Source organism: Spinacia oleracea, chromosome 3 (assembly GCF_020520425.1).
Source record: "Spinacia oleracea cultivar Varoflay chromosome 3, BTI_SOV_V1, whole genome shotgun sequence".
Taxonomy (NCBI): domain Eukaryota; kingdom Viridiplantae; phylum Streptophyta; class Magnoliopsida; order Caryophyllales; family Amaranthaceae; genus Spinacia; species Spinacia oleracea.
This window is the reverse complement of record NC_079489.1, coordinates 6180222-6200799: the sequence shown is the minus strand read 5'-3', so window position 1 is coordinate 6200799 and position 20578 is coordinate 6180222. Positions and strand designations below refer to the sequence as shown.

General features: G+C 37.2%; 1 protein-coding gene across 2 annotated transcripts; it reads left to right on the top strand.

The window, feature by feature from the left end:
- Positions 1-4791: 4791 nt before the first annotated feature.
- On the top strand, positions 4792-9818 carry LOC110783152 (uncharacterized). Of its 2 annotated transcripts, none has more exons than XM_056838465.1 (8): positions 4792-5178; positions 5784-6899; positions 6997-7087; positions 7182-7339; positions 7449-7500; positions 7886-7965; positions 8083-8176; positions 8267-9818. In XM_056838465.1, the coding sequence occupies exons 2-8, from the start codon at positions 5820-5822 to the stop codon at positions 8809-8811; spliced, it is 2100 nt and encodes a 699-aa protein (XP_056694443.1). In that variant the 5' UTR covers positions 4792-5178; positions 5784-5819; the 3' UTR covers positions 8812-9818. The 2 variants fall into 2 exon arrangements, with proteins under 2 accessions (XP_056694443.1, XP_021843147.2); XM_021987455.2 differs by having other exon boundaries at positions 4793-5178; positions 5736-6899.
- Positions 9819-20578: the final 10760 nt, after the last annotated feature.

Sequence of the window (20578 nt, the reverse complement as noted above, 5' to 3'; positions counted from 1 at the left end):
TCTCCTGTGAGACCAGTCACACCGAGCGCGAAACCAATAGCGTACCTCCCCTAAAACTATAAAAAAAAAAAGTAACAGATCTAAACTATAGAAGTAACATACCTAAACTAAAAAAGTACCTCCTCTAAATTATTAAAAAAAAAAAAAAAAAAGTAACATGTCTAAACTATAGAAGTAACATACCTAAACTAAAAATGTACCTCCCCTTAAACTATTCCGTATAAAAAAAAGTAACATGTCTAAACTATAGAAGTAACATACCTAAACTAAAAAAATACCTCATCTAAAATTATAAAAAAAAGTAACATGTCTAAACTAAAAAAAATACCTCCTCTAAAATTATTTTTAAAAAAAGTAACATGTCTAAACTATAAAAGTAACATACCTAAACTAATAAGGTATCTCCCTTAAAACTACTTCGTATAAAAAAAATAACATGTATAAACTATAGAAGTAACATACCTAAACTAAAAAAAAGTACTTCCTCTAAAATTATTAAAAAGAAAAATAACATGTCTAAACTATAGAAGTAACATACCTAAACTAAGAAGGTATCTCCCCTAAAACTACTCCGTATAAAAAAAGTAACATGTATAAACTATAGAAGTAACATACCTAAACTAAAAAAAGTATCTCCTCTAAAATTATAAAAAAAAGTAACATGTCTAAACTATAGAAGTAACATACCTAAATTCGCAAGTGTGAACTGGTCTCACCATTAGTTGATGGTGAGGACAGTCACATATAAGAATTTGGATAAATTGACATGAGAAATGTACTCCATATGTTCCTAAATAGTACAATTGTATTCACTTCATATAATAGAGATTAATGTAACTTTTATATTAATAATTTAAATAATTGCATGAAAATATTGGTTGTTATTATAAAATTGTGTGAGAATTATGAAGATATATGCAGAAGAAAAGAGGAAATAAAATTAGAAGTAATACCAAGAAAAATATAGGACGAACAGTGGCGGAGCCACGAACCACTTTGTGGGGTCCTTGACCCAACTTGATTTTTTTTTTCTCTTTTTATAGTTAAAATTTCAATTTTTTTAAAAAAATTACATAATTTTAGTGAAAGTTTCATCAATTTTTAAATAGTGACTCCGCTATCTCAAATTTCTGGATCCGCTACTGAGGAGGAACAATATTTGTTTTAAATAAATCAACAATTGCGATGCATTTGAATCGAGTCATTAATTATTGATTTAAGTTATGGAGCATATGAACAAAAACCAAAAAAAAAAAATCATTTTCCCCCTACTATACATCATTGAACTCTTGTCAAAAAAAACTTACTGTTTGAATGCTAAAACGACAATTATTAGAAACGGATGGAGTAAAAATACTATTTTATACTCAAATTATAAAACACAAATTTTGCAATAAATTTGTCATAAAATGGTGGGTACTTTGTCCAAGAAAACCAATTGCATCCTTGAAAATCTCAACTGTAAAAATTGTACGAGGAAATGATTAAAAATAAAATGGAAAATGATGAACATGGCTAATTTCTGAAGAACAACTAACCAAATCATAATGAGCACATGAACACAACTGAAACCCAATAATTTAGGAGGAGATGCTCCACATTATTATTTGAGTATGGCCCTTATTATTTCTGAATATATGCTCACATTTTATGCTCTATTTGAGTAATTTCCCCCCTCCACTACATCAATTATGCGATTATTAGTTGTGTTTAACATGTTCTTTAAGCCTTTTTGATTTTGGATTTACAAAATCTTGGTAATTAATTATTGGATTTACAAGATATCTAGTATGATCTTCTAATACAGTTCGTAACATAGTGCACACTAATTATTCTGGGGTACGGCATACAACTATATGTAACTAGTATTTTATCCACGCGATGTGTGCGGAATTTTATAAATATTAGGCAGTAAAAATCATTCGCAAAGTCCATATTTTGCGATATTGAGGTCATACAATACTCGTAACCTTACATGACGAAAAATTGAATCTTATGACAAATTAAAGCTATTAAAAAACTTAACATTATTTTGTTACAACTAACATATCACATTGAGAAATCAAAATAGAAGTATTGAAGTAAAGTTATTAAACATATAAAATAGTAAGTATCACTTTCTTCTTTTGCTCGCAATATACTTGTTTAACTACATGCACTCCTCCGCCTAATCGATGTGCAACACACAACCAACCGTATAAGAATGTTCAGGATTAAAATCTCCAGTTGGTGGATGTAGCACCCATGAAAAAAGTCTATTTCTGAAACATGAAAATACTTTTTCCATCACTCGATTACGTCCATTAGGCTGCATGAACGTTAAAAAATATATTAAGATGTAAAACAACACGAGCTAATTAATTGATAATTTTATGTTATCAGAGTATTGAATTGAAACCTGCTGAAGTAGGAGGAAGTCCAAATACATGGCTGGCATGTATTTGCAAAAACATGTCAGCCCCAAAAAAAAGATAAAAGTAAATAGAATATGGTTTTGGGGGGGAAACAAAAACGGTACAGTAAATAATTGTAACGGGTGATGATGTGGAGAGTCTGAGTTGGCAAATTCATTTCCTACCTTTGTTGGTTTTATTATTAGAAAAATGGTATTGGTATTACAAAAATGGTACTAAACTTTTTCTAAATGAAATTCATTTTTTCCTTAAATGGTACTCATTTTGTACTAAATTTAATAAAGTGGTATTAATATCACAAAAATGGTGCTAAATATTTTTAAATGGTATTCATATTACAAAATTGGTACTCAATTTTTCTATATGGTATTCATTTTAATGATTATTGATGGCACGTTGGCAAACACACCTCAGTAACGGGATCCAAGTTGACAAACGGGGTTGACTATTCAACAATTTCAAAATGGCTGGGAAATTACAAACAAGCCCATGGCATGTATTTCATAACATAATACATGCCTGGCTGCGATTTTGACGCCCTCGCTGAAATAGTGATTTTATTTCAGTAGTCAAACAACCTAAAATGTGATGTGTAAGATCGTGTAAGACTGTGACTCTCAAATTACCACTTTTATCAAATATGGTAAGTCGAAGCAGTAATCTATAAAACGAAATTAAAAAAAAATAGGACTTCTTAGAAACAACAACTTTTGTGTAAAACCGCCTTACTGAAAATACCGATTCATTGCCTAACTAATTGGTTCTATTGCTTGACTAATTAGTTCTATTGCTTAACTAATTGGTTTCAGTGTTTAAGTAATTGGTTTCATTCCCTTAACTTATATGACACCAAAGTGGTATTTTAAGTAAGACCGCCTTATATAAAAATTTGTATATTAGAAATGTGATAATAAGGTTGTGCGAGCATTCATAGAAGAAAAATAGGACTTTAAATATATAAAAAAATGTATTAAACTATTCTTAAAATAGGATAACATTGAAGTTTATACAAATTTGGTGAAATATGAAAATCAAAAGAAATAATTTAGTGGGAAAAATTAGGTCCCCCGCAAGAAGTGTTGACCAAAATAAGTAAGACCGTCCAAACATAGAAATTCAAAGTCAAATTTGTTTACCGACGACTTCACAAAAGGAAATTAGCGCAACCTACTCTTCATTTTCAAATTATAATTCCTCTCAATTTTTAGCAACAAATTGATGATCCTTTGCTTTATCTCTCCAATCTCATCCATGATTTACTCATATATGTTATTCACAACGTCAAATTTATTTCTGGTATGAATAAATCATAAGGACATTGTTAATTTTATAAAAACTTCGTAAACTATTTTAAAAAATATTAAATTTCTTCGACTTTTTGATACCATGTTTAAAGTGTTTTTCTATAACATAATATTCTGTGTTAGTATATCAATTTTCCATAATACCCTATCAAGAATTAATTGCAATAGAGAATAACATAGACTTTGGTTATATACCTTGTTCGTTGCCTATAATTAGGATATATGGTGATTTACCCGTTTTCATGTTTAAAGAGTTTGCAGTGGGTGCGGTGTTTTTGATTTTTTTTATCCCCGACAAACAATTACCTATAATTATATTCATACTCATTGAAATCTAATTTTGTTCGCCTATTTCTCTCAAAATGCTTAATAAAGAATTAGAACACAATTGTTTGAGGAGTTCTTTTTGAAATGAATCTACCAATATACCATTTTTGTAATTTCTATCAATACATTTCAAGATAAGTTGTTAGTCAAAATTAACCCTACCAAAGTGAAAATAGAAAGGAATTGAGTACCACACTATACTACACTACAACATAATTACAATGCATGGTACCATAATGTTTTTGTCTGTATATATTTGTAAAATTAGCCCTTCCATATATTGCAGGTTGATTATCGGGTGATTTACTTGGTTGATTTAATCGGACAATTATATTAATCTTTTTATGTGTTCGAAAACATATTTGGTAAAATACTAAAATCAGTTGTTGAGGGATATTGAAAAAAAATTTACGCAAAAGCTAAAAACTAAACAATTTTTTTTAAAAAAATCAACGAAAAGCCATTTATTAGACTGGGTTCAACTAATTATAACGAAAACTCGACTACCCAAAGTTAAGACCACCCTGGATAAATCAAAAGTTAAGACCTTTAAAGAAAACCGGTTGTAGTTGAGATTAGTGGCGTCAATTTTTCCAAAAGGTAAAAGTTCACCGGAGGTTAGAAATAGAAAGGTAGAAAAATAATTTATTTCCAAAAATGATTTTGTAATAAAAGTACAGTAGATTTTTTTTTACTGAATATACAAAATTACAAATCACAAACCTTCCTCTTTCTCTCTCTCGTTTGTTGGACCCTCCATTTTCTCTCTCACTATATTCTCCCTTTCTCTCTCTCTGTCAAAATTACGGTAGGAAGAACTTCCCCAAATAAACCCAAAAATTAATAGGAAATTAAAAATCTCTTTCTCCAAATAGTACTGATTTTCTACTTTTTAAATTTTTTTTACCATATTTTATTTTAATTTTTTATTATTTTAATTTATTTTTCCCATGTACTATAATTTCTTTTTTCCTGGTAGTTCTTGTTTGTTCTGTATCATGCTTTGCTTTGGTTTGCTCCATCTTCTTCTTTCCTGGAGCCATCGAGTTTCTACATAGCTCCAATTTTCAACTTCTAAATGCTGGATCAACTCACTCCCCTCATTTGATTTCTCGGCAAATCCACTATAATTTGTAAGATTCTTTTCTTCTCCCCCCTTTTAATTTTTGTTGATTTTGTAATTAATTCTGTCTCTTCTGGGTTTTTCTGGGTGAAATTCAATTGAATTATAGATTTTTCGAAGTGGGTACAATTTTGATTGAATTTCCGATGATGGGTTTTTTTAAAGGGTTTTCATCTGATGGGTTTAATTTTTTAATTTTTTGGGGGTTATTTGCTGGAAATGCAAGTAGGGTTTATATGATTTCATTTTTTAAAAAATTGTTTAGAATTTTCAAAATTGTTGGGAAATTGACCATTTCCAAATGTTGAGTGTTTTGGTGTTAAGAGACTAGGTTCAGTGATTTTATTGGATCGGGATCCTTTGTTAGGATTGATTGTGTTTTTGTTGCTTATTACTAGAATTGTTTTATTTGGAGTAAATAAAATAATATTGGTGCTAAAATACTGGTCTTGGAATTTGTGTGTATGTATGTTGTTTATGGAGAATATTATGCATTTCTGTATTTTTATATAGTATTCATATTTTTTTTTTGCTCACTTGGGGGTTTCTTGTTTGGAGGGAATTCAGGAGTTTGCACATTGCCGAGGGGATATATAAAGTTGGTTACTTGTGTAGGGGTTTGATGGGTTGAGGCTTTTGTTCAAGCAAACAATGGATACTTGCAGTGATCCTGTTGAAAACCAGTTTTTTGATGCCCTTGAAGAGATTACTGATTCCGGTTCGGGTTTTTGTTCCGATTATTCCCGTTCGAGTTCTGCCCGTGAAGCTTGTAGTTCTGTCTCTAGTAATGCTCAATTTGATGTGTGGATACAAAACCCAGAAAGTGTTGAAGCCCGTCGAAGTAAATTCTTTAATTGGTTGGGGTTAGATGTTAAAAATAGGATTTCTGGTGATGATTTTGAAGAAAGTTGTGATTCAGAAATTGAGTCTCAAAACAATGCAAATGTTACTGGTGGTGTGTTGAGAAATACAGGTTTTGCAAGTCGGGTTTCTTCGAGTAGGCGACCTGTATCGTTCTGTTCGTTTGATGATACAGAGTATTCTGGAAATTTTGCTTCTAAGGAAAATGCAGTTGGGGGAGTGAAAGTGAAGGGCAATGTGGTGGATGAAAACCGAGAATCACATTTGTTGAGTTCTTCATCGAGTGAAGGATTCTCGCCTGTTAAAAACACGGCAATGAGCTGTTCTTCGGGGCCTACGAAGAAGGTGAAGAAATGGTGGCAGAACAAATTACGAAGCTTCAATTGTGTTATGGAGGGAGAACCCGAACCTTGTAATTGTGATTCATCTGCAAAGGGAGGAATTCAGAGAGTTAAAGTTCATCAAACAAAGAAGCAATCAAAGGAACTTTCAGCCCTTTATTATGGCCAAAACATTCAAGCTCATAAAGGTGCGATCTTGGCAATGAAATTCAGCCCAGATGGACGGTTTTTAGCCAGTGCCGGGGAAGACAGAGTTGTGCGCGTGTGGCAAGTTGTGGAAGATGATCGATCAATTGAAATGGACATTCCAGAAATGGATCCATCATGTGTATACTTCACAATGAACCATCTTTCTGAATTGAAACCACTCAGCAATAATGAAAAAGAGAAAAATGGTAAATTGAAGAGAACTTCTGATTCGGCTTGTGTTGTTCTTCCTCCAAAAGTGTTTCGGATATCAGAAAAGCCATTACATGAGTTCAAAGGTCATACTAGTGAAGTATTGGATCTTTCATGGTCCAACAATGATGTAAGTGATTATTGCATAATTTTGAGATTCTATGTTCTTTCATTGTTTTGACCCCCCGTTTTAAAGTCTAATATCAATTATTTTGATTGTAATGCAGTGTCTCTTGTCAGCATCCGTGGATAAAACTGTTCGTTTGTGGCGAGTGGGAACCAACCATTGCCTTCAAGTTTTTCCACATAATAATTATGGTATGCTGTCAAGAGTTTTGTTATGTACTCTATCAAAATAAGCCTTACTTTTTAAAAAAAATCTGCTTATTGATTTAATTTGTGTTAATTGCAGTAACATGTGTTCAGTTTAACCCTGTTGATGATAATTGCTTCATTAGCGGGTCAATAGATGGAAAAGTTCGTATTTGGGAAATATCTGATTGCAAAGTTGTTAATTGGACCGAAACTAAAGATATAGTTACCGCTGTCTGTTATCGCCCTGATGGCCAGGTACATTGTCAGTTTGCTGTCTTTATAATCCTTTTCAAACTTAGTATTTAATCTCAAAATGCTAGCGATTTGCTTGTTAGTAACATTAAAAATTGTGCTCCTTTTTCAGGGAGGAATCATTGGTTCGATTGCTGGAAGTTGCCGTTTTTACAGCATATCAGGTACGAAATATTGCTAGATACCTGTCCTGGTTGCTTTTAATGCATCTCTAGTCATTATGTTCTTCAATTTGGTAGATAATATAAAACTTGTAAATATCTGGTTACACATAGTGCACAACTATGCACCATAAAAATAAAGAGTATATTTTATTTTAAAGGAAATCAAATAGAAGCTCGTTTTACTGTTTTCTAATTAGCATATGGATAAGATATTTAAGGGAAGGTTGTTATAAAATGCTGTTAATAATCATGTAACGGTGACAGGGTGGAACGCGGTTTCATTTACTTCCAGAGTTTAATTGCTTAGTTTTTTCGTTAGATTTGGAGAATTTACTTTATTTTTAAAGAAATGTACTGAAGAGTGTGTTTCCTTTCTATGTTTTAGATAATCAATTGGAACTGGATGCTCAGATATTTTTGCACAATAAGAAAAAGTCATCTGGAAAACGGATAACCGGCTTTCAGGTATTCATCCTTCCTTTGGTTATTCTATACTAAGTCTCTCTTCTATTTTACAGAGTATTTTTTATTTCTTGGTGAAAAATTCTTCGCAGTACTCATTAAAAGTTTCCTTGTATGCAGTTCTTTCCTAAAGATCCAAACAAAGTGATGATCTCATGTGCTGATTCACAAGTTAGGATTCTTCAAGGGGTGAATGTGATCGGAAAGTATAAAGGTGAGTTCTTTCTCCATAGATTCCAGTTTTCACACCAGACTTGTCACTTTGTCAGTGTTTTTAACATATCATAATTAACCCTGTAATTAGGTCTTCGAAGAACTGGTGCACACTGCACAGCGTTTTTCACTGCTGATGGAAAGCATATAGTTGCTGCATCTGAAGATTCAAATGTCTATATTTGGAAATGCAATGAACAAGACTATGCTAAGCCGTCACAACAAACAAAGAAGATAAAATCTTCTGAACGGTTTCTTTCCAACGCTTCTGTAGCACTACCTTGGCCCGGGCTACAAAACGGGAATAACAGAACTGAATGGCACGATGGTGCATTCAACGGTTTACCTCACGGTTCGCGCCCTTACTTTTCTTCTCCACCCCATTTCTCATGTAGGCAAGATTTCTTCTTAGAGTTGTATTACCCTAAAGGTTCGGCATTATGGCCCGAGGAAAAACTTGTCTCCTCAAACCCTTCATGCTTAACCTCTTCATCAATGCACAAATCTGAGTACAGATTTCTGAAAACTTGTCAGAGCAGATCAAATTCTGATGCATGGGGTATGGTTATTGTTACTGCTGGATGGGATGGAAGAATCAGATCATTCCATAATTACGGGTTACCGGTACCCCATTGAAATTCCTGGTTTTTTAGCCATTCTTTCAGGGAAAGTTGGAAAACAAAAAAAATCAGTGGGCCCACATACTCGCATAGCCTCTCGCTATAATGCGATTGCTGAGGTTATCTATCCGATGATGGAAATATGGAATGCTAATTTTTGGAAAATCCCAACATAATTCCATTCATTTTCCTTGAGAATTTAGCGCGAAGTGGCCCAGAAAAGGAGCAATTCATGTGCTTGAATTTGGCTATCTGGGGATTGCATATCCATGTGATAGGAGCACAAATAAGCTTTTGTGGGGTCGTATTCGAGTGGAACCTCTTTTGATATCTTCCTCTTAAAATTGTGTGGAAGGTGAAAGCAAAGGGTGGTGGGTTTTATCTATCTCTCAGCTTTTATGCTAAATTGGCTGTGTTATATAGAATGATTTGAATTCTTCTGTCCGCCATTTGAATTTTGTCCCCATGGTTAGCCCCAGTGGGGTTCAATGGGGCTCGGGCTCATCGGCCCGGTGCTAAAAGTGGAGATCAACCCATGTTCCTGTTTGGTTACAAGTCAACATCCCAGTATTAGTACTTGAACAAGCAGCGAGAGTGACAGTTTTCATGCTGTAGGAGTAATGCAATGCAGCATATGGTGATTTTGCTCTTTGCTGGTAAATATAAACCCTTTTTCTGGGTTAAAATTTAGGATTAGTACTGACATTTTATGTTCTAACACCCATAGTTTTAGGTTTTACTAGATCTATCAGGTTAGATCTTGCAGTCTAAGTAAATTGTAAGTTATCCTTATGTAAATGAAATTCTTTTTTTTCCCCACTTTTCGTCTTTTGGCCCGTTCGCCATGTAAAGGCGCAATGGTCAATACGATGTTTAGAATGTGGGAGGGTGATTCGAATACCTGGTCTTATGTATTCAGTATCCTGGTCTATAATCTATATATGGAGATGAGAATGTGTACTTGGATTGTTTGTATCGCCTTTTTTCTTCTTAAAGAAAACACCAGTGATGGTTTATTTGGTATGCTCTCGCTTCTGCATTGGTAAAATTTTGTTCATCGCTGATTATTGTCTGAAGTACTCGACCACAAGTAGACCTATTAAAAACCGATTGGAAAATACTAGGTCTTGAACACGAGTTTGTGACCCGTCACCCGATTTTATCCGAACCAGATAACCTGTAAAGTAATGGATCAAAGCTAGATCGAACCTGTTTTGACCCGACTGATTGAAGATCCTTGTATTTATAGTAATATATCAAATTATTTTGAACTTTAAGAATAATAAATACGCTATTACAATTGTTGGGTGTATTATGGTATAGATTTTGATTTTGAATTATATGTTATTTTATGGTTGAATTTACCTAAACATAAATTTGAGTATGAAAATTTGTTATTTTATGCGCTTAGTTTTTTAAGAGACAAATTTGCCAAATACAACCCCATAAACTTCGCTCTTTACGGATTACAACCTCAAACTTTTATTGTTGTTAATTACAACCCAAAATTTCATCCCCCCACTTCAAATTACAACTCTGGATCGGATACCGGCTACCGATATCGGAAAATGAAGTATGCGTTTTAACATCTTTCAACCCGTTGGGTTCACCCGAATCCGAAAGTTATGCTTATTGAACAAACAATTGTAAACCTGAATCCAAAAATGACGGACTTGATTTAATCCCGAATCCGTTTTTTTTATAATCCGACCCGTTTAACAAGTCTAGCCACAAGCTATGTGTTTTACGAGTAATATAGAAAGGGCCAAATATTTCCGGGAAAAAAAATTTAATGAAACACATAGCAGCCTCGCACAAGACATTATCTGCACGGCTGCATGGGTTCGTAATGCAAAAAATATCAGGCTACCAAAGATAGCTACAGGTCTGTAATACCCAAGACAGGCTATTGTTATAATAAAATAAATGAAAAAAAAAAAACAGGTTGGAAAACTTTGCTCAATTTCACTAAGCCGACTTTATACAGAAATATTTCTGGAGGTTGAAAACATTCTGACCAAAAGTTGCAGCAACTGTCTGTTTAATCTTTAAACCATACTCTGTTTTTAGACTATTCTTGTTTATTAATGAGACAGAGGAGGTGATGGTTAAGTTTATTGCCAAATTGGGAAAAAAAAAGTGTCAGAAATTGTAAACACCTTCTTTTAGACGCAATTTAATGTCAATGGACGAAGAAGCATGGGAGCAGCACCAAGCACCAAGCACCAAGTTATATCGTTCTTACTGGACAGTGTCCAACCCATTTAACCTAGGCCCGGACCGGCGCTAACCCGGCCCAACTCTTATGAGTGTATGTAATTTTGAATATGAGAGTAGAAGGTTGAGCGTGATAATTGCACAATGCTACACAATTGCACAAGTGATTAAGGGATAATTATCTCATATCGGTCATTAGCAATGACTAATAAGATCTTGGTAGAGTGGTTAAGATCGAGAGTTTGTGTATAATAGGTTGCAGATTCAAATCTCCACTCCCTCGTGGCTCAGTTAGTCCATACTTGTTTTCGACTACAATGTTTTTATTTTTTTATTTCATGTTTAGACCCTATTTTTCTGAACTTTGTTTGGTTGAACTAGACTTAACTGAATTGAAAATAATAAAGTAAATAATAATAATACAACAACAGTAATAGTAATAATAATAATAATAATAATAATAATAATAATAATAATAATAATAATAATAATAATGGCTGATTAGGGCAGTTTCCACGGCAGCTTCAACGGCAGCTTCAACGGCAGTTTCAACGGTAGGGATGTACGGCAGAGTGTCCGGCGAAGGACAGGGTGAGGCGGCGTATTTTCAGGAAGTTTTAAGCGTTGGTTTTGTGATTTCGGAGTAGTTTCTCGGTTTTGGTATAGGTGCAGTTTTGGTTCGACATCGGTGCAAATTCTCACTATTCCGGCAGTCAGTTTCGGCGAGTTTCTCCGGCTTTCAGGCAGGTCGCGGTGGTTTCGGGGTGTGTGCGTTTCACTTGTGCTTTCGTGGTGGTTTCGTGGTGGTTTTGTGGGGCTTTTGTGGGGCGTTTCATCAGGTTCGACAGGGGTTTTGTGCGGCGGTTCAGCAGGTTCGACGGGGTTTAGGGCTTTCACGATCGTCGGTTCCACGTCAAATCCGGTGGTTGTATCGGCGGTGAGGGTTGCCGGAGTTTGGTCGGTGGTTTTCGGGTATTTTAAGGGTGGTTTTAGGGCAGTTTGCAGGTTTCTTGGAGCAGTTCGCAGCGAGTTTTGAGTGCAGTTCTCAGGCGGCATTGGTGCAGTTTCTTAGTTCGTATTTCCGGTGGTTTCAGGCTGGCTATTGATCGGTTTCCGGTGGTTATTGTTCGCATTTGGTCGGTGGTTTCAGGCGTGTTTTAGGGCAGTTTTCAGGCGTGGTTATTGTTCGCATTTGGTCGGTGGCTTCAGACTTGTTTCAGGCTTGTTTTAGGCGTGTTTCAGGGTGGTTTCAGGCTTGTTCGGTGCGACGTTTTGGGCGGTTTCAGGCGTGTTTGTTGTGACGGCAGTGTGGGTTGGAGTGGGCTCGATTTCTCAGTTGTTTGTAGGGCTCGATTGCGGTGGGGTTGTTGCGACGACAGTGGGGGTTGCGGTTCTGCTGTGGGTTGTGTTTCTGGTTCAGTGGTGTTGTGTGGCAGTGGTGTTGGCTGTGGTGTTGTGTGCGTTGTGGTTGGGTGGTGCGTCTTCAGCCATCCGCCACGGCATATCCGTGGTAATATTCTAGATTTCGGTTTTGGGTGTTGAGTTTCTGGTTGTTTGGGGCATTTGATTTCAGTTTCGGTGTTCAGATTCAGTGCGTTCAGTTTCAGTTTTCGGTGCAGTGACGTTGGAGTTACTTTTTGGTGGAAGTGCTTTGATATGGCGGCTTCCGTGGAAAAGTTTCATTGCCCTTTTGTGGGTCTTAGCGGGTGCCAGGATGGTGGTGGGCGTGGTTTGGTGAGGAGTTCTCTGCTCACTCACTTACGGGATCGTCATTGTTGCTTTGGTGTGCGGGATGTTACCCGTCATTCCCTTACTACCAATTTGCAGGTTTTTACTTCGGCTGAAGTGACCTTTCGTCGTATGGGAATTTGGCTATGTGGAGATTGTTTCAAGACTCATACTCATCGTATTAGGTGTCGACATGGCAGTGGTTCTAGTACTGTTTTTGTGGACCCTCCTGATTCTGGGGATGGTATTCTTCGTTTTATTCTCTATGGTATTCAAATACCCCTAGCTCCTACTTCCGAGCTGCCTTCTTCTGATGCGCCTCGGGAACATCATTTTTCTTTTGATGCTGCTCTTCTAGACTCTTTGTTGTCTAAGCGGTTGCGTTCTGTGAAATCCATCCCTCCCAAATGTCGTTTGGGTTTTTCGCGAGTTCTGAAAGGGGCGCTTGATAAGGTGATTTGCAGATCAGATGACATCGCTTGTTGGGTTCAGTTGCTCGTGTTACCTCTTTGTGTCCTCACGACTTTTTCTCCGCGGAGTAATCGTGAGTGTTCATCTGGTGTTAGGCGTTGTCGTCAGGAAGAGAGTATCACCGCCGCTATTCGTTCTTGGGGTGTGCCTGGTGGTTCTGAGCAGCTTGTTATGGACACATTGGCTAGCGTGTCTCCCCCTCTATTGGATGTTGACGACGACCATGATTTGGCGGAGCGTAATATTAAGCAATGCAAGAGAAAAATTTCTGACGGTCACTACACGGCTGCCGTTAGAGTTCTTTCGTCCTCAGGTCTTGCCCCTTACAATGATGCTACTCTTGCTGATTTGCAAGCAAAGCACCCTTCAGTTCCGGAACCTACCTTACCGGATATCCCAGTTGATCATCACCTTACTGCTTCCTCCGCTGTTGTGTTGGAGCAGATTAGGGGCTTTCCGCGTGGTACTTCGTGCGGTAGAGATGGCTTGCGTGCTCAACACCTTTTGGATTGCTTGGGTGGTGCTGCTATAGCTGTTTCTGATGAGTTGGTGGACTCTATCACTCAGGTAGTTAATCTCTTTCTTGCTGGAAAGTGTCCTGCTGAGCTTGGTGGATATATTGCTAGTGCTCCTCTTACGCCACTTGTTAAGCCGGGTGGTGGTATTCGGCCTATTGCTGTGGGCACTATTTGGAGGCGTCTTGTTTCTAAGGTTGGGGCTGCTATGATTGGTCCGCGTTTAGGGAACTACTTTGGGGGGCTTCAGTTTGGAGTTGGGGTTCCAGCAGGTGGTGAGGCTATTCTCCATGCTGTCAATCGTTTGGTTGAGGCTCGTGGGGCCGATGTTGGCCTCTCTATGTTATTGGTGGATTTTCAGAATGCATTCAATTTGGTTGATCGTTCGGCTTTGTTGCGTGAGGTTCGGCTACATTGTCCTGCTCTTTCGCGTTGGGTTGAATTCTGCTACTCTTCTCCAGCACGGTTGTATTATGGGGAGCATACCTTGTGGTCTTGTCAAGGTGTGCAGCAAGGGGATCCTCTCGGCCCTTTGCTATTTTCTTTGGTTCTACATCCATTGGTGTGTCGAATCAGGGACTCTTTTGATCTATCTCTGCAGGCGTGGTACTTGGATGATGGCACTATCGTTGGTGACACTTTGGTGGTTGGAAAGGTCTTGGAGTTGATTTTGGAGGAGGGTCCTCATTTAGGTCTCCATGTTAATGTTGAGAAGACAGAGGTTTTCTGGCCTTCGGAGGACCCACACAGTCGTCTAGAGGGTGTCTTTCCTACGGTTATTGCTCGTCCTGCGCTTGGTGTTAAGTTGCTTGGTGGTCCAGTCAGTACGGATTCCTCTTTTTGTAAGGAGTTGGTTTCGCGACGGGTGTCGAAGACTGTTGTGTTGATGGATGCTGTAGCTAAGCTTAATGATCCCTAGTGTGAGTTGTTGCTTCTTCGTGCGTGCACTGGAGTTTCTAAACTCTACTTTGCTATGCGCACTTGTCCACCTCATCTTTTTGAAGCGGCCCAAGTATCTTTTGATGTGGCTCTTCGGGCTTCTTTAGAGCGTATCGTGACTGCTTCGGGACCTGGGTTCGGTGACTGGCAATGGCGTCTTGCTACCTTGCCTTATTCGTATGGAGGATTGGGTGTTTATTCAGCTGGTGATGTTCGGCATTATGCTTTTCTTGCATCCCGTTTGCAGTCTTCTGGTTTGCAGGATTTGCTTCTTCGGCTTTCAGGTGTTGATGGTCCGGGGTCGGCCTTTGATGATGCTCTTGGTTCTTCAATAGGACCGTGGAGAGCGACCTTATGAGTAGCCCTAGTGAAATCGCTGCCCCCACTCTCATGAAGAAATTGGCAGACATATATTTCACGAAGGTTACTGCTGATGCGGTACCCGCCTACTCCTTATCTTCGCGTCATGTTGCCCTTTGGAAATCCCAGCAGGGGGATCACTCCTCAGCTTGGTTGCGGGCAGTCCCCATCTCGGGTTTAGGCCAGACTATGAACGGTAAGACTTATCGTTCGGTTCTTTGCTATCGGTTGGGTATTCCGTTGTTCTCTGATTCGACGACGTGTTCTGCTTGCTCTCGGGTTTTCGATGGGGATATTTATGGGGATCATGCCGTGTCTTGTGCTGGGATCGTGGGTATCAAACATCGACATAATGTTGTTCGTGATACCCTTTTGGATATTTGCTATCGGTCGGGGATTTCTGCTCGTAAGGAGGTTGATGTTGGGCTGACTAGTGAGAGTGATGGAGCTCTTCGTCCTGCAGATATATTGCTTTATTCTTGGGATGGCGGTGTAGATGTGTGTGTTGACTTGACTGGGTCTTCACCTATGACGCAATCTGGGTTGTCAGACTTCGTTCCGGGTCGGGTTGTGGCGGTTGCTGCGCAGCGGAAGCAGGTTAAGTATGCGGCACGTTGTAGGGCTTTGGGTTACGGTTTCTTTCCTTTTTCCTTCTCTTCTTTTGGGGAGTTAGAGAAAGGGGCTGTTTCGTTGCTGAAGCGGGTCCAGACGTACTCCAGGGCTCAAGACATAGGGGCGCGGGCAGCTGCCCACATTTTCAGCAGGATCGGGTTCGCCATAGCTAGAGGAGTGGGGGCCCAGATTGTATCTCGGCTCCCCACCAACTTCTTGTAGTTTACTTTATCTTTGTAGCTTGTTAAGCTTGTAACGTTTTGGTGGTTTCCCATAATAATAATAATAATAATAATAATAATAATAATTTATTATTATTATTATTATTATAATAGTAAACAAAGATGAACATTACAATATAGTAATTAATAGTAATATTAAACTTTATAATAATAAAATAAGGTCATTAAATAATAAGATGAAGAGTGCCCTTATTTTGAACTTAACTGGACGGAGTTGAATGTAGCTGAACTGAACTGAAATTAAGTCCAAAAAAACAGGGCCTTATTATGAAGTATAAATTTTACGGATTCAAATAATAGATCCTAATACGGGCTCTTAAAATTAATATGAAAATAATAAAAGCTTGAAATATGTTCTCTAAAGATATTTTGATTGTTCGATAAAACTTTTACGTGACACGATGAAACTTAAATTTGAAAAGAAAAACATTACATATTCTATTCATTGTCATGGGGCTCGAGAGGCATTGTTACTGTACCAATAAAGAGAAACTTTTTTGGACGCAACAAGAAAACATTTGTATAACATCCTTCACCATCACAATTCACAAATAATACAAGTACCAGAAAAGCCGATCAACACTAGTACACTAAATACTCCGTACATGTGATTTAGATATTAGACCCAATGTGAAGACTTTTAAGGAGTAAGATGTTTATTAATTTAAATACTTTTTGACATCTGAAATTTACAAAGAGAAAAACAGCATTAATCAAAAGTTGAAGACAAAGAGTTGTAGGTCACAACCCAACTTGCGAGTCAACTTGTGCGCTTGTTGGACTGGAGAGCTGCTCTGTCTTGAAAATCCTACAGTTAGTATGCATAAAAAATGGAAAACTTTAGATAAAAATAATAAAAATATTTACAAAGATTTTTATTCCTTCGAACACTGTTTTGAATTAATTTAGAAAGTTACACGTACATATTACTCATTATTATAACTTAGGTTAAACAGTTACACTGTTAGCATCATTTACACTCTATACTTGATACTCTATATGAAGATATAGCAAGCTTAGTGCAATGTTTAATGCTTTTTATTACAACTTAGGTTAAACCGTTAAACGTGCAGCAAATTTGGTTACAAAATAAGACACAAAAGGTACGGAAATAGTGTGTGAATAACTTTTGCTCAAAGCATTATTATTTTGACGGAACTTAATTTGCACCTTTAAAAGACAAAACTAAATTCATTATCATTTATTCATTATCGGTTTATCTTTTATTTAATGTTTATTAGTAAATCAGTAATATCTAAATGGCCATTAAATGTCATGGTCCGTAGTTAATTTAGAAAATCTAATGTTACAGTTGGGTTAGAAGAATGGCCATAGATTGACAGAGATGTCCAAGAAGAATGATGATTAGGCCAATTGGACGAGAACGCGTTATAAATTTATAATTGGGCCACAGATGGATAATGGCCTGTTATTAGATCTACTGTTGACTTCTCTGACTATAGGAAACCCATCACTTCTTGTCTTACCATAAGTCCATAACCATATGTCCCTAGCAATTAGCAAACGGTACGTCAATGTCTAAACATTTTGTCTTACTCCGTATTACTATTGAGTCAATAAAAATGACTCTATCAATTGTCTGTTGGTTCAGTGGTGTTTGGGCTGAACTTGATAAAGATAACCCGTGTTTGATCCCGCACAATAACAATTGGGAGGGGAATGAAACCTGTCTACCCAGAACTCGCCCCGAATTCCAAATAGCCCTAAGGGTAAATCGGGTGATAACAACAACAACAAAAAAAACCCTCTTTCACTACCCGATCCGCTTTTAACCCGCTCGATAACCAAGTCTACCTCCTTTTTTTTAAATGCATTTGCCCTTATCTTTCAAATAAATGTACACGTATAGCGTAATTTATGTGAATATGTAATGTTTGAATGCCTAATTGGCCTGCTTACTTAAGAGACCCACCGAGGCTATGTAAACAAATGTTGAACCAACACCTTTATTCAGTGTGTGGTATTTCTCAAAGTACGCTAATTTAACCTAGTAAGATAACTCTTACTCCCGACCATCAAGCGATCTAAGCATCAGAGGGACTATCTTCGGATCCACCCTTAGGGCCCGTTAACCCACTTTCTGTGCAGATACTTTCGAGCCCAAGAAAAATACAAGCAAGGTCTTCCTCATCCAATGATCAAGCCTTAATCAAGGCTACTGCTATTTGTTTCATATCCGGAACATGCAGTTATGTAAATGAAGACAGCTCCAAAGTAAAACAGTAAAAGAGCATGCGCTGCTTGTCAGATGCATCAGCCTCGTATAAGATGATAAGAGCAATAATGTATGCTAAGACAATCTTGAAAGCTGGTCACATTACATATGTGCAAGTGTGCAACTATACTTGGTTTGAAACTGTACTTGAATAGACGAAGGATTGTAAGTTTGTATTCAATGGGGCAGAACTCAATAAAGGCCGTGACCCGCCCCAATTGTTGCAAGGTCAGACCCAGACCCGGTATTTTTCATTTCTGGGCCAAACTCTTAACGAGGCAGGCTTTTAACAGGGCAATGAATAGCTCTCTCAGCTCTCCACTGTAAGCTACTCCACAGTTTTTCCTCCACCAAACTTCCCCATTATCTCACGTCTAACATATGGGTGACCAGGGGAGGACATGAGGGTACCCGGTTGAAATTCTAGGAATCGAAACCTATTATAACAGGTTCCTGAAAATAAAAACCGGAACTGAAACCTGTTACAACAGGTTCCGATTCAGGGTACTTATCATTTTGAAAATTTAAATAAATTATTGATATTTTATTGAAAAACTACTACTTTATGGTTTGGGATTTGATTATTTTATAGTTTGAGCAGGCTTAAGTTGTAATTCTACATTTATATTTTCCAAAAATTAGCTTGGATTATTTTATATTTTCGGCATATGAAGCATTTTTTATATGGCGTGATTCCTTATTTGAGGTACTCCATGTTAGAATTAGTATGTACAGGGTACCCTGCTTTCCAAAAAATTTGAGAACCGGAACTGAAACCTGTTGCAACACCGCTGGTTCCGATTCCGATTCAGGGTACCCTGACTTTTTGCTCACCCCTAGTCTCACCTACTCCATCAAGTATGTGACTCTTGCTTTCATAATCTTCTGCAATAATATAGCGGCCAGATCGAAAGTAATCCATCAACAATCTGCAGAATTAAATCAAAACTCTGAAAAATGGAAACTAGTCCAAGTAAACAGAGCCAATGAGCCATTGAAGTCTTGCCCTCTTAAAAGATCGGTAACTCAGTAAGCATAAATTCAACGCATCCATTTTTACCAGTTAATTTCACCCCTATCATGCAAGGCAACACAACGTTCTACAATGTAGACATGTAGTACAAGCTTTCCAACTCATCTCTATAAATAAACAGAGTGGGATTGCAAATCTACCAAAAATATCGGAGAGGTATAAAACACACTGCACTGGGAGGAAAAACGTGCTGAGAAATGATGACCTGTTTGCAATGAAATTATACCAATAACACACAGTTTCAGAAACCTGACACAGGAAGTCAGTTTTACACACACAAAAAGTCGATCATTCGTTCATTTGATAAATGGAATAGAGACAAGATTCTAATATGTCAAGAGTTTGGAGAAATAATATTGCGGTGTACCATCTACTCCGTACTCTGAAGGGAAAGGGGTGTGAACAACTGTGTCACATTCTTGAGAAGAAGACAACAAAACAGAATGCAGCACAAGGTAATGCCTGCAACGCCACCAAAAATCAGTCTACTCGGGCATTATTTAGAACAAAATGATCGCTAGTTAATCTCCTATTAGAGCTGGATTAGCCAATACCTAAGAAAACGTCCAATTCAAATCCCCGTAGATGCACACTTGCAGCAAATCTACCATCTTACACAAACACAATCTTATACCTAAAATTTTGACTTTATTCAGAAGACTACCACTTTAAAACAACTACAACCTGAAGACCAAGTGAAATTCTTCCCAAATTTTATTCAGAAGACTACTCCTACATGAGCTCCAGCTTGACAATCACAATAACCAAAATACTCTCAAGAGCTTAATTTTGCATCCTACATTCACGTTTAGATCACAGTTTCAGGCTATTTCAGCTCCAAAAATACAACCACAATTCCAGAATTTTAATCCTAGATTTACCTTTCAATACATCCTACATCCAATACGTTTAATGAAGACAGTGAGACACCAGAGCTTAGCGAAAGGAAAAAAAAAAAGACAGATAAAGAAATTAACTTCAACAAGTACCTCTTCAATCTTTAATCTACACGACGATCCCCCTGTTTGTCTCACCAAACTCATCAACCAAACAACTAAGTACTGCATATACTCTCTCTGTCAGTCTGTCACAGACTCACAGGTCACGTTTCTAGTTTGGAATATCCCAAGGCCTCTCATTACACGAAATTTTTAGCAAGTCAAATTATGAGTTTTCCCTTATTCTCAACAATTTTATGAATTGTCAAGAGGAATTGTGATATTTATAGCCAATTCCTTAAATCTAATTCGTTACTTAGACATCCAAATTAGAAGTACTTTATTGAGTACAATACAAGCGATTAAACTGTCATCAAAGCATAAGATTATAGAAGAAAGTTTTACGACAACTGAGCACAAACATAAGTCCATGCAAATGTAGTGCGTTGTCAATGTTAACAGTTTAAGTTTAACCTAAATTGTTATCAGAAC

Bases quoted from the DNA above. Each gene is read 5' to 3' on its own strand.
- LOC110783152 (XM_056838465.1), top strand. From the start codon at position 5,820: ATGGATACTTGCAGTGATCCTGTTGAAAACCAGTTTTTTGATGCCCTT. The intron at 6,900-6,996 runs GTAAGTGATTAT...ATTGTAATGCAG, and splicing joins TTTCATGGTCCAACAATGAT to TGTCTCTTGTCAGCATCCGT. The intron at 7,088-7,181 runs GTATGCTGTCAA...TGTTAATTGCAG, and splicing joins TTTTCCACATAATAATTATG to TAACATGTGTTCAGTTTAAC.